The 21,218-nt window shown below is 32.5% G+C and overlaps 2 protein-coding genes across 2 annotated transcripts; one reads left to right on the top strand and one right to left on the bottom strand.

Moving 5' to 3' along the window:
• Positions 1 to 816: 816 nt before the first annotated feature.
• Positions 817 to 1,955, bottom strand: LOC122591078 (FACT complex subunit SPT16; the record flags this gene model as incomplete). Its single annotated transcript, XM_043763274.1, is given in 4 exon segments — positions 817 to 1,365; positions 1,368 to 1,511; positions 1,513 to 1,661; positions 1,664 to 1,955. Coding segments are annotated over 4 exon segments (729 nt in total), but the record flags the coding sequence as incomplete, so codon positions are not given.
• Positions 1,956 to 15,378: 13,423 nt separating this feature from the next.
• On the top strand, positions 15,379 to 18,374 carry LOC122591075 (cysteine-rich receptor-like protein kinase 15). Its single transcript, XM_043763271.1, has 7 exons — positions 15,379 to 16,241; positions 16,356 to 16,505; positions 16,589 to 16,725; positions 16,821 to 17,031; positions 17,123 to 17,360; positions 17,679 to 17,829; positions 17,948 to 18,374. The coding sequence occupies exons 1-7, from the start codon at positions 15,437 to 15,439 to the stop codon at positions 18,302 to 18,304; spliced, it is 2,049 nt and encodes a 682-aa protein (XP_043619206.1). The 5' UTR covers positions 15,379 to 15,436; the 3' UTR covers positions 18,305 to 18,374.
• The last annotated feature ends 2,844 nt before the right edge of the window (positions 18,375 to 21,218 follow it).

Raw genomic sequence — 21,218 nt, 5'->3', positions numbered from 1 at the left:
AACAAGATTTAGCAAGTGTCAGATCCACTAGCTCCCACCCATCCATTGTTTCCAAGCTTGAGATGGTTATTAAGGTATGTTAGAATCATGCATAAGTATGAACCCACCCTTAATCATGAGACATGACCCGCAAAATGAAGATGATTTATGAAGGAAAAATTTGGAGATACAATAAATTGATGCCAATCGTGTATGGAATTAAAGGTGGCAATACGGGTGGGTTGGGCAGGTTGGAGAAAGGGTCATTATTGTTATTGTGGTTCAAAAAGGGTCAATTGCATTGAAAACAAGAAATCTTTTTCTACTGAATTAAAATAAATAGTTTACTATAAGGTTGGAGTGGAGAAGGGGTCATTATTGTTATTGTTGTTCCTTCCATCCACTTTTGTGCATATCAATAACTTTTGTATGAAATGAAAGCAAGCAGTCGGTAAATTGTGTGTCTACATGTACCTAGCTAGAATAACTTTTGTGATCCAAACCTGCTGAAAAGTAAATCTAGATCTTAAAGACAATCAGTATAGTTGGAGAAGATATTTCTATGGACGACGACTTATATTCTAGATAGATTGATATTTATTATTCCTATATAAATGTAATTTGTGTGGATGTTTAATTAGTGTTTTCACGTTTTACTCGCCTGATTTATCTTTATATGTAATTGTCATTGGTATGTACGTATGTTTTGACTTGGATATAATTCAATTGTCATTATTATATCGATACAATATATGGTGGTTTTTAAATCAAAAATGATGCAAAGTACGTACATGCATCATTTAGATGTATATGAACTAGACAATCTAGACATCAATCAATCAAAGAAAAAAAGACATCTCACTAGATAATATATAGATGGAAATGGAATACCATTTGAAACCCGAAAGCTAGCTGGTTAGTTTGCTAATAAGTCTTGACCAGATTCAACTTTAATAAATAATTAAAAGACAAAATACTGCTGCTTTTCAAACTAACAAGTCCCAAAACAACTTCCCAACATGCCACAAGTCTTTATCGTCTTTCTTTTCTGCTCCTCTTCGCTATCTGACTCGACATCCTACTCCCTGTCATCATCAGCATCGCTTGATTCATCAGATCCTTTGTCGTACTCTTCTTCCTCATCATCATATTCTACCAATGATGCACTGTCCATCAAGGAACTTTTGCGGGTCATCAGTGATTGTTTTCAATATAGCCCCCCAATTCATATTCAATCTACTTTCATATATAGTATTTTATGCCAGTTGTGTCAAGCCACTCTTTAATACCATCAAGTGACATTGAAGGAATTGAACAGATACAACGCACGTCACGCCTGAGATCTTTAAACACAATTGCCATGTCAAAATACTTCTGTCCGAGGCGAGGCTGACCCTTTCAAGGTTCACGATTTCGATCTCGCTCAAAGTAACCACAAGAAATGGAGTTTCAATGAACTCAACCAAACAACTAGACGTCGGTACAATGAAAGCTGAAGCCTTATAAGGCACCCCGTCAAACCCGAGCTCTCTTTAAAGGCAGGTCAAACGCTTTGAACTTCGGTACATCATTAACCCGTTTAACAAAATTTTGAAAATCCATATTAATCATGTTTTTACAGTCACGTTCTCTTTGTTCTTCCTCAATCTCATCTGGGTCATTAGCTGACCTCTTTGCACCTCAAGTGTTTGCACAGCATCCATAACCTCCACATAAAATTGAACATCTTTTGTTTTCTTGTTTCCAACCATTATTATATGGTTGTTAAGATGAAAGTTAAGCAAAGTAATCAATTCCTTCTCAGCTGCTTGAAAAAACGCGTGTTTAATATTAGCAAATAAAATTTCCACACTTTCACCTGACGTTGAAGTTGAGTATCTAGAACCCTTGTTGTGAGCCTTAATAGGGTATCTAAAACCGTTGTCATGAGCCTCGAGAGTACCCTGAATCTTCCTTCCGTGAAACGTGGGACGGATCCAAAGTTAAACTTGCATCAATTGTACATCCACCACCAGCTGCTGTCATTTTCACAAATCACCTGGCTGAAAATAACTCACAAGTTTAGCCCCAAACAAAACGTGAGATGTTTAGCTAGAAGTACAAATCAAATACGGTAATTAAATAGTATAAAAAATCACATAGAATGTTCAACCACTCTCTTTTGACGTGTATAAGTTGAGATCCACCCACGTTAATTTTCAACATGAAAAGGCCTGTTAAAGACAGCCTGAAATTCCTTTATTTATATTTACTTGTGACACAATATACATATAATATATATATAGAGGGCGGCTATCAAATGAAAACCAAATTAAAATGAAAACAAATGAGAACACTTAAAAACTACATTTTGATGCATTAAAAGTCCATAAAACTGACATAGTGCATAACTAATTATCATTATTTAAGTATTTAACAACACATTAATCCGTCAAAATCAAAAATATCACGTTTTTGTTGGATGCATCATTTTGATGAATATGGTTGGATGAATATATTCTGAGATAGCATTTTCATTAAGCTGAATGACTTTTACACACAGCATGCAACCTTAAAAATCATAACAAATATATATCTACATACCCATTAGATAGAAGTTTATTTTTAGTATGACACGTTATGAAGACCGGTCATCTAGACACCGGATTTGATGCATAAGACAGAAGACCGGTGTTTAAGACATCGGCTTTACCTAAAAACACTTGAAGACCGGTGTCTTATACACCACTTATAGAGTTATAGATAAAGTTGTACACCACTTACTCATCTTCTCCATCTTTACCACAAGAACACACCTCCATTAAAAAAATGCTTTAATCTTTTTTCTTCAACAGAACTTAAAATATACATCAATCACCATAAAAAGCAGATGGTTTTGATACAATTTTCAAATCACAGCTTCTTTGATGCCTAGATTTGATGCATACGACAGAAGACCGGTGTCTAAAACACCGGCTTTACCCGAAAACACTTGAAGACCAGTGTCTTAGACACCGGCTTTACCTTCCTGCATGCCACTTCATCTAAAACTGGTGTTGGAGTTACCGATTTTGCACAAAAACTTAAGACCGGTGTCTCAGACACCGGTTTTCGTAGTTCTACAAATTCTATAACAAATGTTCGTATTTACACCAAATGGATCGAAATTTGTAGCATCCGTACAAAAAATTCGTATAATCATTCATCATCGTATCCAATATTAATTTTAATTTAAGATGAAAAAAAAAAGGAAGTCATCTTTACATATGAAAAGTTAATTTATCATCAAATAAAACTTGAACAATTTCAATCAATTTGATGTAAACCCTAACACATTCATTTACGCACAAACTCATGATCTCAATAATAAAAAGAATTAGATATTTTTTTAATTTTTTTTAAAATGTAGCATTCGTCAATCGTAACGAATTTACTCAGAGTATTTGATAATTATTAACCCTGAAAATTGTCGTTGAATTTTAATTTTTTTTTCAAAAATAATTGTCGTCTAATTTTAATACACTAAAAAAATCCAAATAAATTCAACATTAAATACAAAAAATATAAATATAATCAATCATAGATCTGAAACCTAAACTTGGAAAAAAAAATTGTAACAAAATCGAATAAAGGGGTTACCTGATTGATGAAACGAAAATCAATGTGTGTATGTTTTGTGAAATTGACATCCCGACTTTTATAGAAGAAGAGTTGTGTGTTTAAACCGCCATTCTCCAACGAAAATATCACTCGCGCAATGTCTCATTACCCCGGCGTGATGGAGATCACGTCGTGGGGTCGTTCCATTACGTTCTTCTTCTTTTTTTTTTTTTTTACTTTTTATTGTTTTCGTCGTCTTTTTTTTTTGTTTGGTCGACGGTGAAAATTTCCCGGCGTATCTTAACATGTGTAATTTAATGGTTTTTATTGTTTTAGTCCCTATGCTATACGTACTCTTTTAAAAAGATACTGCAATATACTCGTATGTTTTTTGATAACATATGGCTAGAAAAGTAAAGTAACTCTCAATGTCGTTTTTTACGGATTTTGGGTCCTAATATCGTTTTTAACGGTGTATGGGGGAGGCTGATATGTAGACAGTCTTACCCCTACCAAAAGTAGAGATGCTGCTTCCAGGTCTACCATAGGTAGAAAAAGACCTCCAGCCTTGCTGGGCATGAGGATCGAACCCATGACTTCTGTTTTCAGAGGCATGGGCTCCAACCATTGATTCAACCTAGTTGGTTTTTTTAACATATGGCTAGAGTTGGGGAAAAATAAGAAAAAACCAACCCTATGGGGGAACTCGATAACATCGACCCGACCCAATATCAATATCTATAGTTATTTATATACTTATAAGTGATTAGTTTATCTATATTTAACCTTTTTAAATACAATGTTGCACACTAATATCAACTAATTTTGTATTTATATTTCACAACTTACACATTTATATCTCAAAGCATCAAAAACAAGTAATATCATTAATCTAATTACGAGAATAAGTACCGCGCGTTGCGGCGGTAAGATAGTAGGGTAATAGGTCATAGGTTACGATAAGTCATAGGTTGTGATATGTCATAAAGTATGATAGCAAAATGTCTTAGTCGTACAGGCTCCACCCTCGGATTTAAAAATTCGTCAAAAGTATATCGAATGACATCTCTAATGAAAGCGCATGAAATTTTAAGAACACCCATATAATTTTTATAATTTATCGATTTACGGTTTTTGAGATAAAAGATTTTGAATGAATTAGAGAAATTTATAGAGAAGAGGGAAAAATAAGTAGTTGAGAGTTGAGAAGAGGGATCAAATAAGTGGTTGAGATTTATTCTAGGGTCTGTTTGGCATAGAGAAATGGGTTTAGAAAAATGGAAATGAATTTATTTCCCATGTTTGGTTTGGCCAAGAAAAAAAAACACGGAGAAATGCAAATTCTCTGAGAAATAAATTTTACATGTAAAACCATTTCCCCCATTTCTTTCACTTTGGGACGGAAATACGGAGAAATCAATTGTGTAAGCCTTGTTCATCTTTTTCCTACTATTTTTCTTTTTTTCTTGTATTTGTGTTGCTCCTTCCCCACTAGATATCTGTTTTGCAACCATATAAATTGGAGTGTTAAGTTTCTCGCGGCGGTGGTACAATGGTGGAGAAGGAGGTTTCCTCCGCTCGTGCAACGACGGTGGACTGGCGGTGGGGTCTGACTGTGGTGGCGTCGGGGGTCGTGATCTGACTGTACGACGGGGTGGTCTTTGCAAATCTGAAATCTATTTAACAACAATCTGAAGCTATTAATTTGGTGGTGATCTGACTGTATGTATATGTTTAGATGAGTAAAATAATAGATATAGATGAAGGAGATGAAGGAGATGAAGGAGACCAATATAGATATAGATATACAATATTTAATATAGCTTGATATATTGATAGAGAGATATCAGATACATAAAAAATAATTGTTGGTAAATAACTATTTATTCAACATGATTTCACTTTTTTAATTTCTCACTTTAATTCCTTACCAAACAAAGGATATTGTATACAATTTCTCAGCCATTTCATTTCTTTACTTTTTATTTCAATGTTTCGTCTCATTTTCTAAAATTTCTCCTTACCAAATGCACCATAAGAGTAATAATGAATAAGTGATAGGCGTATGTTGGAGTTTTCACTTGTGTAAAGTTGAAAATATAGAGGGAACAAATGCTTTATAATGTAGTAGAGATACAAGTTTTGGTAATTCTAAAAAAATAACTATCCTTATCAGGTCGGATTTCATGTTTTGAGCATAATTTTATCCCCAATAAGGTTCCCGATGGGTATTGGGACGGGTTCAAGTAGCATATTCATTATTAGGTTCGGGTTTGGCACTAACCACCAGACCTGACGCGATCCATTGTCAGTCCTAACTATGGGTTTAACCCTCGAAGTTCTAAAGGATGTGTCTAGTTTTACAACTAATTAAAACAAATGATTTAGTTGCATTGTTTTTTCTATTTTAATGATTTAGGGTATACTTTTATCTAAAAAAATAATGTAATGTTTATTTTCATTTTTGTTTTAGTTATTTGATTTGTTTATGTTTTTACTATACATTATTAATAATATTAATATGGGAAATGAGAATATAAGGTTGTCTGACACCAAAGCTTAGGTGTGGAACCCCTTACATACGAATATTTTATTATTTATTGTTTAATGAATAAATGTCTGGGCTCCATGATTAATAAGTGTCTGACATCTAAGCTTAGGTATCTAACAGCCTTATATTCTTATCCCCTTATTAATATATGGTATAGTATGGTTATTTTATGGATGTAGTGTTATTGTTGTGTTTTGCTAATGTGGGGTTGATGTGTCACATTACTTAATGTAATGGTGTGAGTGATTATTAATGGTCCAAGAAATTTATATCAAGTTTTTGGAAGAAAATGAAAATCCTTATTTGGGTTTAACGAATTTTTAATTCAAATGTAATTAGATATAGATAAAGTCTATGTTTATTTTTGAGAACCACAAGAACTTTAAAATTATATATTAAGTAGCACATATGGTTAAAATGAAATGGATGGTTGAATTTAAAAAAAAAAGTATGAATGGTTGGTGACTTGGTGTTTGTAACTAAACATTATGAATTGCTTATAAGTTGAGTGATTAGTGACAAGGTATTTTTGATATTATAATAGTTGGTTCGGAATGGTGGCTAAATATTGCATTGTAGTTTGTGTGGTTGACTGGGTGTGACATCAAATTGATAACATGGATAGTGTTATGTAGTTTTCTTTAGTTGTATGTTGGCATATTATTAAAGATTTGTTTAATTGGAGTTAAAATGTTTTTGGTATATTGCAATGGTTTGTGAAGTCGGTTTGGGTTTGGTAAGTGTTAGGTGACATTTTGGTTAGAAGTTATTTTTTATTTATTTTTTTCTTTTTTAAATGTGGTTATGGAGAAAAGAAAATGAGTATGTAATTGTGCATTGGTAATATTAAATTGGGTTGTTTTGGTAGAGATAGGTTAAGGTTTATCGTATTTTATTTTTAAGCGTTTTTGTCATATATATTTGGATTTGGATTTGAAATTGAATAATGACTAAAGGAAGATACAAATGGAAATTGCCCGAAAATATACTTTGAATATATATAGGCCTCGAGTTGGCCCACTGGTTTTGTTCCAAAGGAGTGTGAGGTGACCGAGCAACCAAATTAATCAAGGCATAAACATTTCTTGTTTGAAATTGTGACACTTTTTATATACGAGTATATACAGTTTGCCTACCTTTCCGAATTTACGTAACTTATTACAATACTGATAATTGACGCGTAAGAATAATTTTTCGTTTTGACAATTGGACAAGTAGTCCCTTTCATCTAGAAGAAATTTGCAAAGAAGTAGGAACTTCAATTCAGGTAAGAAATAAAAATGTAAATCTGTTATAATACCTTTTGTTTATAACTCGATCAACTTCAGAATTTTGATATTGTTAGACTATCATTGCTTGATTTTTTAGGTCTTAAACACCGCCACTAAAAAAAATCCTTGTTTTATACCATATTGTTTATACCATGTAATATTTTGAAATTTCAACATTCCTCCCATTACATGGTAAAGGCTTATTCACGATACGCGATGATATATTTTAAATTTTAAAAGTATTTAATTCTGACTTATGATTATGTAGATGATATCCTATATTTAAGACTCGTGTCCAACACTGGACACGAAGTTTACAATTTTATCAAATATTAGATTTTCATACATTTAATTCATAAAAACTTATAATTTTGAAGATATACGGTTGTAAGTGTTATACTTTGCAAGTTGTAGTACAATAACCACATGTTCGTCACTATCATTATTGGCTAATACATATTGATGGGATTGTTTATCGTAGTTTTTCCACAAGGCACATGCTACAATATATAATTTCTCTATTATATAATTTTTTGAAACTATTGTACTCATAATGTGATATTATTTTGAAAGATTATTAAGAATTAAAATATAAACATACTTGTGATCATGTACTTGACGTTCAAGTATATGTGTTTGATCATGATACGACCCATAATATGAATATGTTTATTCTCAATCACTGTCTTATAATAATTAGATAACAATTAAGATTGTTTTTATATTGTTTGATAACAATTAGGACTTTTGATTTGAGTGATAATTATAACTTTAAAAAATTAAATATAAATACTTTTTGTAACGTTTTTAAAAAATTTAAGAAAAAACTTCTCAAATTGATGGCTAAAAATAAATATAATTTAAGTATTTATGATTAAAAAGTGTAATTTATTGATGGAAAACAAAAAAGTGTAAATTAATGAGACTTTTTCTACCAATTAATATAAAAACCAATATAATAATATATTTGGATAATGATTATTAGGATTTTTAATTTATAGTTAATCTAAATGATGACATAAGCGAAAGTCAATTTGATAAAATTGAGCGATTTGATTGGTTAATAAGTTATTAGTTCAACTGTCTTATAGTATATACTAGATTTTATGTTCGCGTCAAGTACACGGGTTTACTTTGTTATACTATTAGATTATTATTATCAAAGTAAAAGTATATGCAAGCTAAAAGTCTTATTAGCCAAAAACCAATGGTGAAAGATATTAAGAATGTAATTAAAAATAAAGTCATGCAATAGTTTGAACATTAAAAGCATGTATCTTCCTTCATCTTTTGCAACACTTCTTTGTAGACGACATTCGTTGTAGTGTTTTTTGTCTTCCCATCTTTGTTGCATACATAAAGTTCATATCCTAATCCTAAACTAACAACAACACCGATACTAATAATAAAATTAGAATAAAATTAACATTGTTTATATTGTTTTATAACTAAACTAATAACACAATGACATAAATGAGATATGAATTTGTACATGATGTGGATATGGATATTAGAAGCTTAATCAATGATATTATCATATAAAGATAATTGTCACAAAACTGAAAACATATCCCCTCTTAGTTATATTGAAAGAAGTTATATTAAATAAATTAATTTTCAATTTTACATTTATTATATATATTTGTAATTAAGGATGTGCATGGTCTGGTTTGATCGTTTTAGCTTGAATTGTTAACCAAAGCAATTAATATAAATGGTTTAATGACTTTTTGAACAATCCATCCAAATCTTTTAATATACTAATATTACAATTAGTTTGATTATAACTAATAATATAATATATGTATTGATATAAAGATTAATTTGTGTTAATCCAAATATTATAACATCTCTAACTTTTAGCTATATTATTTTATTAGATAGACATTATTTAATAAAGTATTATTTATTTTAAAAATGGGTTAAAGTTTAAATTGGTTATAAAAACCCAAAAAGTGTAATTTGGTTTTAAAAAGTTGATCTATATACTAAAACTTTGAGTTTTACTAGCATTGTACCCGTGCATTGCGGCGGTTTGATGATGACGACGACTGACAGTAGTAACGGCAGCCGCCGTGGTGTTGGTGGTGGTGGGTGTAACTATAAATGTAATTTATGTAAAGGGGTATTGGAGATAATCTAGAAGATAAGATATTGATTGTGTAAATTAATTTATTAAGGGTAAACTGGTAATTTTATATTTAACATTTTTATGAGAAAGAAAGTGATAATTATTATGAGATAATATAAATATTGAAATAATATTTTTCATCGGAGTTGTTTACTGTGACATGAATAACAATATATCAGCATAACAAAATCATAATATATCAGAGTTTTAAATTGTCAACATATATATCATAACATATATATTGGAAGTTTTATTAAGATTAACTTTTTTTTATAGTTTTTTTTATAACTTTTACTAAGACATTTAACTGTTTAAATATGGCATAAATATATTTAAATTTGATTAAATATAATTGTTTGATTGGTCAACGTTACGTATTCATCAGTAACGAGCATAATACCCGTACGTTGCGGCGGAATTTTGTTTTAGGAGTGACAATTTGTTATAAGGGTAGATACGGTAATTCAATGTTGTAGTGTACGGAGGACCATTTTGAGAACCATATATAGTGAAAGGGGTTTTTTGAAAGAAAAAAAAAATATGCTTAATTTTTCAAGACATACCATAAATAAAACTTCAAAATGCTTTATAAGGGAGTATAGATAGACTATACCACAAGTAAATGTTAATTTGAGAAAATTAGAAGAAATACACGGATATATCCTTTTCCATATGGATTACATATGTTTATCTAATAACTAAATAATGATAATTTTTTATTGGATATAGCCTTTTCCATATTGAATTAGGATCGAATATATAAATTTTTTGGAACTTTTATTAAGATTTTTAATTAATACTATTTTTTATGACATCATCGACGTTTAATTTGATAAAATTGAACTTTTTGATTGGTTAATAATTTATTATGTCAGTTGTTTTTTAGTATAGATTAAGATTATTAATAATTCTTAACGATACAACAATGATATATTATTTAGTAACCCTATACTAAAAGGGAGGTTAATTGGGGAGGTGGTAAGGTCACAATTATTTTTCTGTCTATCTATTTTTCTGTCTATCTTTTGTATTCCTATATATCATGACTATGTTTGGTTTGATCTCTAGTACCTTGCTAGTAGATCCCTTTATTAATATAACTATTTTGCCGTTCTAATAAAAAAAAAAAATTATACCTCTATGTTGAAAAGTTTACAATTTTGGGACATGCAAAAATTACCATTTTACCCTTAATTTATTAACTTACACAACCATTCCATAATCTTTTAAAAGATATTCACTATCCCTAAAAATCAAATATCTTTGTATCAATTACCAACACCACTTGACGCCGACGCCACCACATCTCAGCTAATGTCATCACCGTCATATTGCGCGGATACCCTGCTCGTTTACTACAACAATTATTATCATGTATAACAATATATGCTTTCCACATATGTTGTAAATAGCTAATAAGTTATATTTATACTATCTAATAAAACAAATTATTATTTTTTTCCTTAAACTTTTAGCCTTTGAAAAACCATATATGCCCCTCTTCTTTATTTACTAATTTAAACATCTCCATCTAATTACCTATGATACCCTTAATGAAATAATTTACAATATAGATCCCCTAACCTTCAAAATGACCACACAACCACTTTTAACATTAATCACTTTTACATTCGTCACCGCTGTCTCCCCCAGCACCGTCCCCGCCATCGCGGTTGACATTACCACCGCCATCACTAATCCTACTGCTGTTGTATTAAGCTGGCATAAGTCTAGTTATTATAGATTGATTACTACACTTTATTATTACCATCTTAAAAAGAGTCATGGGTGGATATTGTGTCTAATTAAATACTCAAAATAGGCTATGATAAGAGGGGAGGGAGTGGTCACGGGGTGGGAGTTTGCCGCTAGTGGGCCCGCACGGGTGCATTGCCGTCGGCGGTTTCCCGCAGGAGAGAGAAAAGGAAAATCGGGGTTGTTCACCGATGGGGGAAAGAAGGAGAGAGAGAAGGGAGGAAGAGAGAGAGAGAGAGAGGGTGCGTGATTGGTTGGTCAAAAGAAAGGGGACCACTATGAAGGTTTTTCCGATTGATGAAGGTTTTTTCAACAATAAAAATAAAAATTATGAAAGGATTTTTTTTTTTTTTTGCATAAGTTGCAGGTCGGCTAGGAAGAAGAAGACGACTAAATCTTGTCTCTTTTATATTTATATTATAAATATACATACGAAATTTCAGTTTTAACCCTTGTATTTTTGAAAGTTTTCTTTTTTAGCTTTTTAAATGTCTTTTTTAGCTCTTTAACCCTTGCATTTTAGTTTATATAGTTTTATTTTATTTAGTTTTTAAAATTATATAGTATTAAAAATAAATGAAACATATAAATGAAATGGTATTAAAAATAAATGAAAAGAAATGATGAGATAGAGATTGGGAAAAGTGGGAAAAAAATAGCGTCAGTGATTTGAGAAAGATGGAGAAAGTTGAGGTAGTGAATATTGATTGGCGGTAAAGTTTAAGAGAAGGGTGACCGCTCCCTCCCCTGAGGTGATGATTGATGAATCATGTGTGTGACCTGATAGTTTGTACGTGCCTACGTGGGGAAAGTCATCAAGATCTTCTGTTTCATTATGTGTATCAAACTAGTCAAACATATATACGGAGTATTATTTTTTCCCCGCATATTTGATTTGTCACTAGCTTGTTGGTGTTTTTCACGAATAGTCCGCACAAATTTAAAAGCTTTACTTTCAAAGCCAATAAAATATTTTATACTTAATATCATCGACTAACTCCTAATCACCTACAATACCCGTTTATATGCTTGATAATCGACATACCACAATGGGTCACACGAACGACTCACCACTCTCCAGCAACCTACCTACGCCACACGCAACCCACCTCTCACACCCGCGGTTAGCCAATATGGCTTACACATGTTAAGTTAAAACCCAGCTACCTTACCAACGACCCAAAATTATGGGCCATCTGTGACCACTCGAGAAAGTTTAATTTTTTTAAGTTATCTTTTATATATGTGTTGATGTTTGAAGCTATTCATTTTGTGAAAAGACCCTTCACAACATATGACCCTCGAGTCAACATAGAGGGATGATTTTGATATAATTGTGTTAACGTTTAATTTTTTTGGTGTCACGCGTGAGGAGATGTATGATTGTGTGAATATCCTTTGGTCTCTCATGGAATGAACCGTGTCTTATAAATTTGATTTTAATTGGAGTAATATATATATATATATATACTAGTCTTCAGGTCCGTTTAATAGACGGGTAGTCTCAAAATATATTAATTAGAGCTAAAAAGTTAGAATTCAAATATATTAAATAGATATACCGAAATCAACTTGGAAATTTGCTAGCTAAATAGCCACTCCATTAATCAAAATATATACTCCTAAAATTTTTCATCCATTCATCATTTACCGAGCCATGTATGATAGTGTCTTGCAAATAGAAAAAAAAACATGAAAAAGCTGTTAAGTTCTTTTAGTGTGTTTCTATGTGTAATCCAATTTTAAAAAATAAACTCCAAACAAATTAACCATAAGAATCGAATAAACATCTTTACATACAGACCCAAGAAAATTATTCAGGATAAAAAAGAAACCCAACCAAGGATATTCCAAACGTGGATCAAATGATTTTATCGGCTAATACAAGAAAGATAGGGAAAAAAATTCTTGATAAAAAAAAGAGTCGAGCCAAAAACGAAACATATGAAAATTAACTTCATATAAATATTGATTTCAGTTTATCCTTTTTTTTCAACTTTAGTTAAATAAAAAATTTACAGTTTCTTATATTCTAAAAGTGTAAACTATATAATTTGAAAAATACATACCAATTAATCAATAAAAACCATCTCGAACGTTTTGATTTTCATCGGGTTGTTCCACTCCGAAATAGTTCATACATACACAACACAGAGTCGTAAATGATGGTTAACATGTGTTGGTTTAAGATCTTCAGATGAACTAACGTGGTCATATTTTTTTGTTGAAGAAAAAGCCATAAAAAACCTATAATGGATAACAATCTAAATTAAAAGAAATAATAATAACAATAACATAAGAATTCAATGTTAAAAAATAATAATAAAGATTAATTATGTGCAAGTATATAAAAAGAAAAACTCTTTTGTACTTGACCGTACCTTCTTTTTTTTTGTCGTACGTGAGTTATATTATATATTACCAATAAAACCGAAAAGTGTAAATTAATTATTTTTAAATTGGGTGAAATTGTAAATTGGTGATGGAAAACCAAAAAGTGTAAATTAATTATTTTTAAGTGTAAATTGATGATGAAAAAATTAAAAAGTATAATTCATTATTTTTAAATTGGGTTAAAGTGTAAATTGGTGATGGAAAATCAAAAAGTGTAAGTTAAGGGGGGAGGGAGCCGAAAGAGGGAGATGGAGAGGGTTGAGGGAGATGGAGAGGGCTTCTGATGCCATGGCCGCGAGCTCGGGGGGAGATGGGTGGCGCGAGCTTGGAACTCGCTGAGGGCTGAAGGAGAGACAGAGACCGAAAGTGTAACTTGAATCTAACCGTTGGAGGACTGTTGGTGTAAGATAACAGGCGCTAGGGACCAAATGTGTAAAACTGGGCCAAACTTTTTTTTTTTCGAGCTGCTGTGCACACCTTTTTTTTTGTTGTTTGTTTTTTTCTCCAACCTATAGCTTTCTTCTTTTTTAGCTAAGTGAAATTTTTGTTGTTTCCAACTTTTTTTTTTGCTTCAACATTTTGTTTTGGCATAGTATAAACTTATTTTTTTTAATTATGTAATGTTTTATTTTTGATATATAATGTGTTTTAAGTATTATGTAATGTGTTTTGTTATTAATAAAACATATAAATTAAAAAAAGGTTAGTTATGTGAAATTTATAAATGTTAAGGATAAATTATTAAAATGTGAAGAAAAGGTTAAGAGTTTCGGTTACTACTAGAAAAAGGTTGAAAAAAAGGTTGGAAGGTTGAAATAAGGTAGAGTAATTTGATTGGGTATTTGAAAAGAGATGGGAGGTTGAACCCTCGGCTCCCTCCCCCCTAATTATTTTTAAATTGGGTTAAAAAGTGTAAATTGGTGATAAGAAACCAAAAAATGTAAATTAATTGTTTTAGATTGAGTTAAAGTGTAAATTGTTGATGGAAAACCAAAAAGTGTAAATTAATTTAGATTAATATTAAAAAATTAGATGATTAATAAAGATGGAGGATTAGACTAAAGGAGGAGGATTAAGGGTGACAAGTGTACTCACAACCCCATCTTTTAATTAGATTATAGATAGATATATATTCACTTTTTCCACACACACATACACACACACACACACACATATATATATTTACACTATCATTGTACCCGCGTGATGCTGCGATGGTTTGGTCATGACGGCGGTCGTGGTGGTGACTAACTATTGTTGGTGGTGAGTGTAAGTAATTGATGCAAAGATATAATGGAGATATTTTAAAATATAAGGGATTGATGATGTAAATTAATTAATCAAAGGTAAAGTGGTAATTTTACATTTAATATAATATTTTTATGATAAAGAAAGTGATAATTATTATAAGATAGTATATAGATATATAGATATATATATATCGTTGTTCAAAGGAAAAAACTTACGGAGTATTTTTTTAATAAGATTGTGTGCTTTGGAAAGTTTTTTTGAAATAATATTCAACAGAGTTTTCGTTTTAGTTGTTCGCCTGAAAAATTTTGATACAAAGAAATGTAATTTAGTTGATACCTTCAAGCCGCCGATATTGATTAGTTAAAAGTTTGACCTGGTAGACAGGTTGACTTTAATTAAAGCCGCTCATCTATCTATCAATCAAAGATGTATAACTAAATAAAAGCTGTATAATCATAAAAGCCCGTTTCATCTCAGAGAATTTTCCAAAGTTGCTCCAAATTTCATTTATCGACCACTACCATGCTAATATTAACCAAAAAAATGATTATCATTCTATTCGTTATTATCGTAAATTTATTCACCTTTTCGTACTGTCAAGATATAATATCCCCAACTTGCGATAACAACGCAAATTTCACTACAAACAGTAGGTACCAAAGTAACCTTGACAATGCCTTGTCGTCCCTCACATCCGACACCAGCATCAGGTACGGGTTCTACAACCGGTCTGTTGGTCAATCCCCCGACCAAGCCAATGCGTATGGGCTATGCAGAGGTGACGTTGAGCCAAACGATTGTCGAAGTTGTATAAATGAAGCTATTACAACCCTACGCGGGATTTGTCCTAATCAAAGGGGTGCAATTGGTTGGTACGATAAATGTATGTTACGTTATTCTAACGATACAATCTTGGGAAATTCAGACCAGAGACTTATCCGGGGCTTGCCTAACGCGAATAATGCATCAAACCCGAGTGAGTTTAATCAGGGGCTTGATAGTCTTTTGGATCAACTAAGAACCGAGGCTTCTAGAGGAGGACCTCTTCGGAAATATGCTGCCAACACCACGAATGGCCCTGGGTTCTCGACGATTTATGGGTACATGCAGTGTACGCCCGATTTAACAGAGGATCAGTGTTATAACTGTTTGGAAAGTGCTATGGGGTTTATTCCAGGCTGTTGTGCTGGTAGACGTGGAGGAAGAGTTTATTTTCCTAGTTGCATTCTTAGATATGAAAGTTCCCGCTTCTTAAATGATACGGTCGCTTTGACATCACCGTCACCACCCCCAACAGGGTCATCTACTCCACCACCGTCGCCACCAGGTTCGTGAGTGTGTATACATACTTATAAAGAGATTAGTTACGTTGTTTATTTTACGAAAACTGTATATATATATATATATAATTTAAGTAATATTAATTTCACGAGTTTTTCAGGTGATGGTGATAGTGACACAACAACCATTGTAGTCATTGCTGTGGTTGCAAGTGTTAGTGTTGTGATACTGGTGGTAGTTTTCGTTTGCGTATTTATGAGAATGAGAAGAAAAAGAAAACTACGAGGAGGACATCCACCAGAGAATTTGGGTAGGTGTTTTCGTTTCTCATACCTTGTTCTTGCAAGATAAACTTTCGAATCCTAATTAGTATATTCATCACCAAAATTCTAGTTCATGAGGACAGAGATATCGATGAAATTAGTACTGCCGAATCATTGCAATATGGCTTTGGTGTCATTAGAGCAGCAACAAGTGACTTCTCGGATAGCAATAAGCTTGGACAAGGTGGATTTGGTATGGTTTATAAGGTAAACAACAGAAAGTTACTATTCGTGACATAATATTCGCAACAAAAAACCACTTTTAAGATCTATACTGATTACGTTGGAACTGATATTGGCAGGGTAAGTTACAAAATGGACAAGAAATAGCGGTGAAGAGGCTGTCGAGGGATTCGGGCCAAGGCGAACAAGAATTTAAGAATGAGGTCTTGTTACTTGCAAGGTTACAACACCGAAATTTGGTTCGACTCCTAGGATTTAGCCTAGAAGGGTCAGAACGACTTTTGATGTATGAGTTTGTGCAAAATGCAAGTCTTGATCAGTTTATATTTGGTAAGTCCAAATACACTTCTTGAAAAATTAATAAAACTGAACACCAAATTCTCTTATGATCATTTGCTTACACGTGATGTTTAATTTCTAGATCCATTAAAGCGCGGAACGCTTGATTGGGAAAGAAGATACAAAATAATAGGGGGTATCGCAAGGGGACTATTGTATCTACACGAGGACTCACGACTAAAAATAATTCATCGAGATCTGAAAGCCAGTAACATTTTGTTGGATGCCCAGATGAATCCAAAGATTGCTGATTTTGGTATGGCAAGGTTGTTCACAACAGAAGAAACCCAAGCCAATACTAGCCGAATTGTTGGAACCTAGTAAGTTTTGATACAAGATTGGATTTTTTGGTATTCGATGATATCTTATTCTCAAGTAGAATCTAGTTACCATTTTCGAAGCATATTATAAATTAAAAAACATTTCACAACAAATTAAAGATGTCACCAAATGTGACTCTGTCGTCATAAATGCCCAAAATAATTTTTAGTTTTCGGATGTTAGAGAGGGTAATGATTGTTATTTGGTCTCTAATGTTTTCTCATAGCTAAAAGGGAACTTAAGTTTTGGAACTAATGAATATCCTTGAAATAAACATCCATTTTAATTGTACTAACAAGTGTATGTTGTGGTACTAGTGGATATATGGCTCCAGAGTATGCAATGCACGGGCAATTTTCAGTAAAGTCAGATGTCTTCAGTTTTGGTGTACTGATACTGGAAATTGTAACCGGGCAGAAGAACCATACCTTTCAAAATGGAATGATGGTAGAAGATCTTCTTAGCCATGTAAGGGTCAACTACGAGTATTAGATAACAAGTGTTTTTATCTTGTTCTATCATTTCAATATGTAGCATTATCTTTTACATTGATTTAATGCCCATTTCACAATCCACTTGTATCCAGGCATGGAAATGTTGGAGAGATGGAACCGCTTCAAGTTTAATTGATCCCACACTGTGCACCAGCTCTCTACGTGATATGCTCAGATGCATACACATTGGTCTATTATGTGTTCAAGAAGACGTTAATGAACGGCCAACTATGGCGTCTGTTGTTCTTATGCTTAGTAGCGCCTCTCTAACCCTCCCTGTCCCTTCAGAGCCTGCCTTTTTCATGCGCACAAGTACAAATCCTGAAAAACCTTTGTTTGAACAGTATACTTCAAGTACTGGTGATCCCAACCAGTTGAAAAGTAAATCAAGATCTTCACGACGATCTGTAGAAGATAATTCCATAAGCGACGACTTATATTCCAGATAGACGAATATCTGTTCTAGTGTTATTTGGTTTATTAGATATTTTCATTCTTTAAAGGTCTAATTCTAAGAAACATTCATGTTTTGTTTGCTTGGTCTTTTTTTTGCATCTGAAAATGTCATGTTAGTTATAACTTGGATATAGTTTATTCGTATGCATATTTTACGTTTGACACTATAAGACGGTAGTTTTATCTAGATGCATGCCAGGCTTTTTATCTAATTGATATATGAAATCATATCATAGGTATAAAAAGATTGAAGTAATGAAGTGGATGGTGTTCAGACCAAATGAAAATTTTTATATAATCGGAAAGTTTATGATTAAATAATCAAATTTCCACCACAATATTATGAACTTTCTTTCAATAGTTTGACTGTTTCAAAAAGGGTGATGAGCAGGTATGCGATGGCGACTCAAAATGCATACTATTTTACACATGTTTGTCCTCAAGTTATGTTTCATGGAAGAACATTCAATATTTGAGTTTCAGGATATAAATCAATAATTTTTAAATATTATAAAAGTTAACCAAAATGTGGTCTTTTTTTATTTAAACCTTTCTTTATATATTCTTTTCTTAGTATATTAACCACACCTTAGGAAGATTCTAAGAAGTTTCATGGGATTTAGGCAGCAGAAAACAGTCAAATTAGGAAATACAGTAACTATGAGTGGCATGGATTGGACCTTTTGGAGTCACCATACCCTTGTACCAATATAAAGAGCCACTTGTTACCCAATTTGAGGATGTAACATCTTTAGTTAAGTTTTTAAATCCGAAAATTTAAAAAATGTACATGGTTGGAAAACCAGCCAGTGAACCAGGGACCGGGTCTTGAATAAGGTATAACATAATATTTACAGTTATCTTCTTCAACACATATATCTTGAGCATATAATATGAAATAATGTTTATGCACCTAATGACTTCTATCTTTTGAACAAGATTTAGCTAGTGCCGGATCCAATAACTCCAACAGCTTTCCACCCATCCATTGTTTCCTAGCCTCAGATGGTTCTTGTACATTAGGATCATGAATAAGTATGAACCCACCCATTTTATCTTATGGGGTCAACTTTATGATGTTATGATGACTAATCATGAGACCGGGCCCGCAAAATGAGGATGATAAATGAAGAAAGACTTGGGGGATACAATTACTGACGCCAATTGTCTATGGAGTTACTGATGGCAACACGGGTGGGTTAGGCAGGTTGGGTAACGGGTCAACTGGTCATTATCGTTATTGTTTTTCGAAGGGGACAATTGTGTTGAAAAACGAGAAATCCTTTTTGCTAAATTTAATAAGTTTACTATACTTTAGTCATGATTAATAAGAAAGCAACATGCATCAGCCCATTCAAAATAAGCGTGTTGAAACTTGAAACTCTCCCCTGTAGAATTTAGGGCAAATTAGTTTTAAAGGTATATTACTTGTCATTTTTATCTATTAAAGGTATTAACCAAAAAAGCCCTCTAATATAATCTAAGGGTGTGTAAATTTCGTCTAAACTGGGTAGTAAAACCACTATCTAGTTTTCCAAAACTGATGTAGGAGCTGTTTTGTGTGTGTTATCACCATGTCATTAGTTTGACCGTTTACTTTAGCTCCATGTCACTTCGCCACATAGACTCGTTGACCGTTTATATTTCTAGATCATGAATTTTTATGTAATGTGTATATACACAGCAAAATCAACCACCACCACATCTGTACACAGCACAAATACAAAAGTATCTGAGCCATAATAATACAAGTTTCTTGTACTATTTGTCTATTTCCACAAAAAACACCACTGCGTGTGAATGTAAAGCAGAAAATGACCACCATTCAGATCTAAAACAACTGCAAAATCATATCTTTAAATTTCTAGCACCACAACCACATGCTCGTTTTTCCGGTGACGAAGGTATAGCCGTAGAAGAAAGTATCGCCGGCAAGTGGCGTGTGGTTAGGACGATGGATTATGTGGGGTTTGCTATCACTTTCTTCTTTTGAATCATCGTCTCCTATTACAGTTATAATTTCAGATTGAAGGAAATTGATGATGATGCTAATGATTTTATGGGTTTTGGTGACAAACCCTAACCCCCAAATCTCACACCTCTAAAAAAAAGAAGTAACATTGAGATTATAATTATGATTGTCATACGGTCACCCCATCACCTCCACCCTAGAGATCCGGCCATTTCATCCCCACCACCATCAAGATTTCGGCGACGGCAAAATCAGCGGCGGCGGAAGGAGCAGCGACGGTGGTAGATGGTAATGTGCTTTTTTTCATTCAAAAGTCTTTATCATCAAAATTAAGCATTATCCTCGCCACCCTATCACATCGAGATTCCGGTGGATATCCAGCACTACCGCATCACCTCCAGGCTCCAGATTCCGATGATATATTGCTATTATTTATATATACTTGTTTGAGTGTATGTATGTTTTCGTAGTGTGTGTAACACATCTGGGTATAATGATGTTGATTATCCGAGTATTAGTTTCTTTCTCTTTTTACCTATAAATGATGATGTTGATTGTGATGGAGAATTTTTTTTTCTTAAATTTCGTAAATATGAATCTGGGTGAATACATATTATATGTATCCATAAACTGATTTTTGGTCTATTCATGTGGCAAGCCACGTAGGACAAAACAGCTACACGTGGGGGTGGTATTTTTAATCACTAGTTTAAGGTAAATTTACACCTTTAGGTATTATAATAGGAGGTGTTTTTGGTTTATACTTATTTTAGTAAAAATAGACAACTTAAATACCTTTAAAACTAATTTGCCCTAGAATTTATTATGAAAGTGAAAGTAGTTACTCACAAAGAATAGGAGGTCCTCGACATTTGACAAAAAAAAAAAAAAAATATCATCTCTAATTCACATTCAATGTTTTGTTTATGTTATGT

This window comes from Erigeron canadensis, chromosome 3 (genome assembly GCF_010389155.1).
Source record: "Erigeron canadensis isolate Cc75 chromosome 3, C_canadensis_v1, whole genome shotgun sequence".
NCBI lineage: Eukaryota > Viridiplantae > Streptophyta > Magnoliopsida > Asterales > Asteraceae > Erigeron > Erigeron canadensis.
Note: the sequence above shows the minus strand (reverse complement) of the source record. Positions and strands in the feature narration are given on the sequence as shown.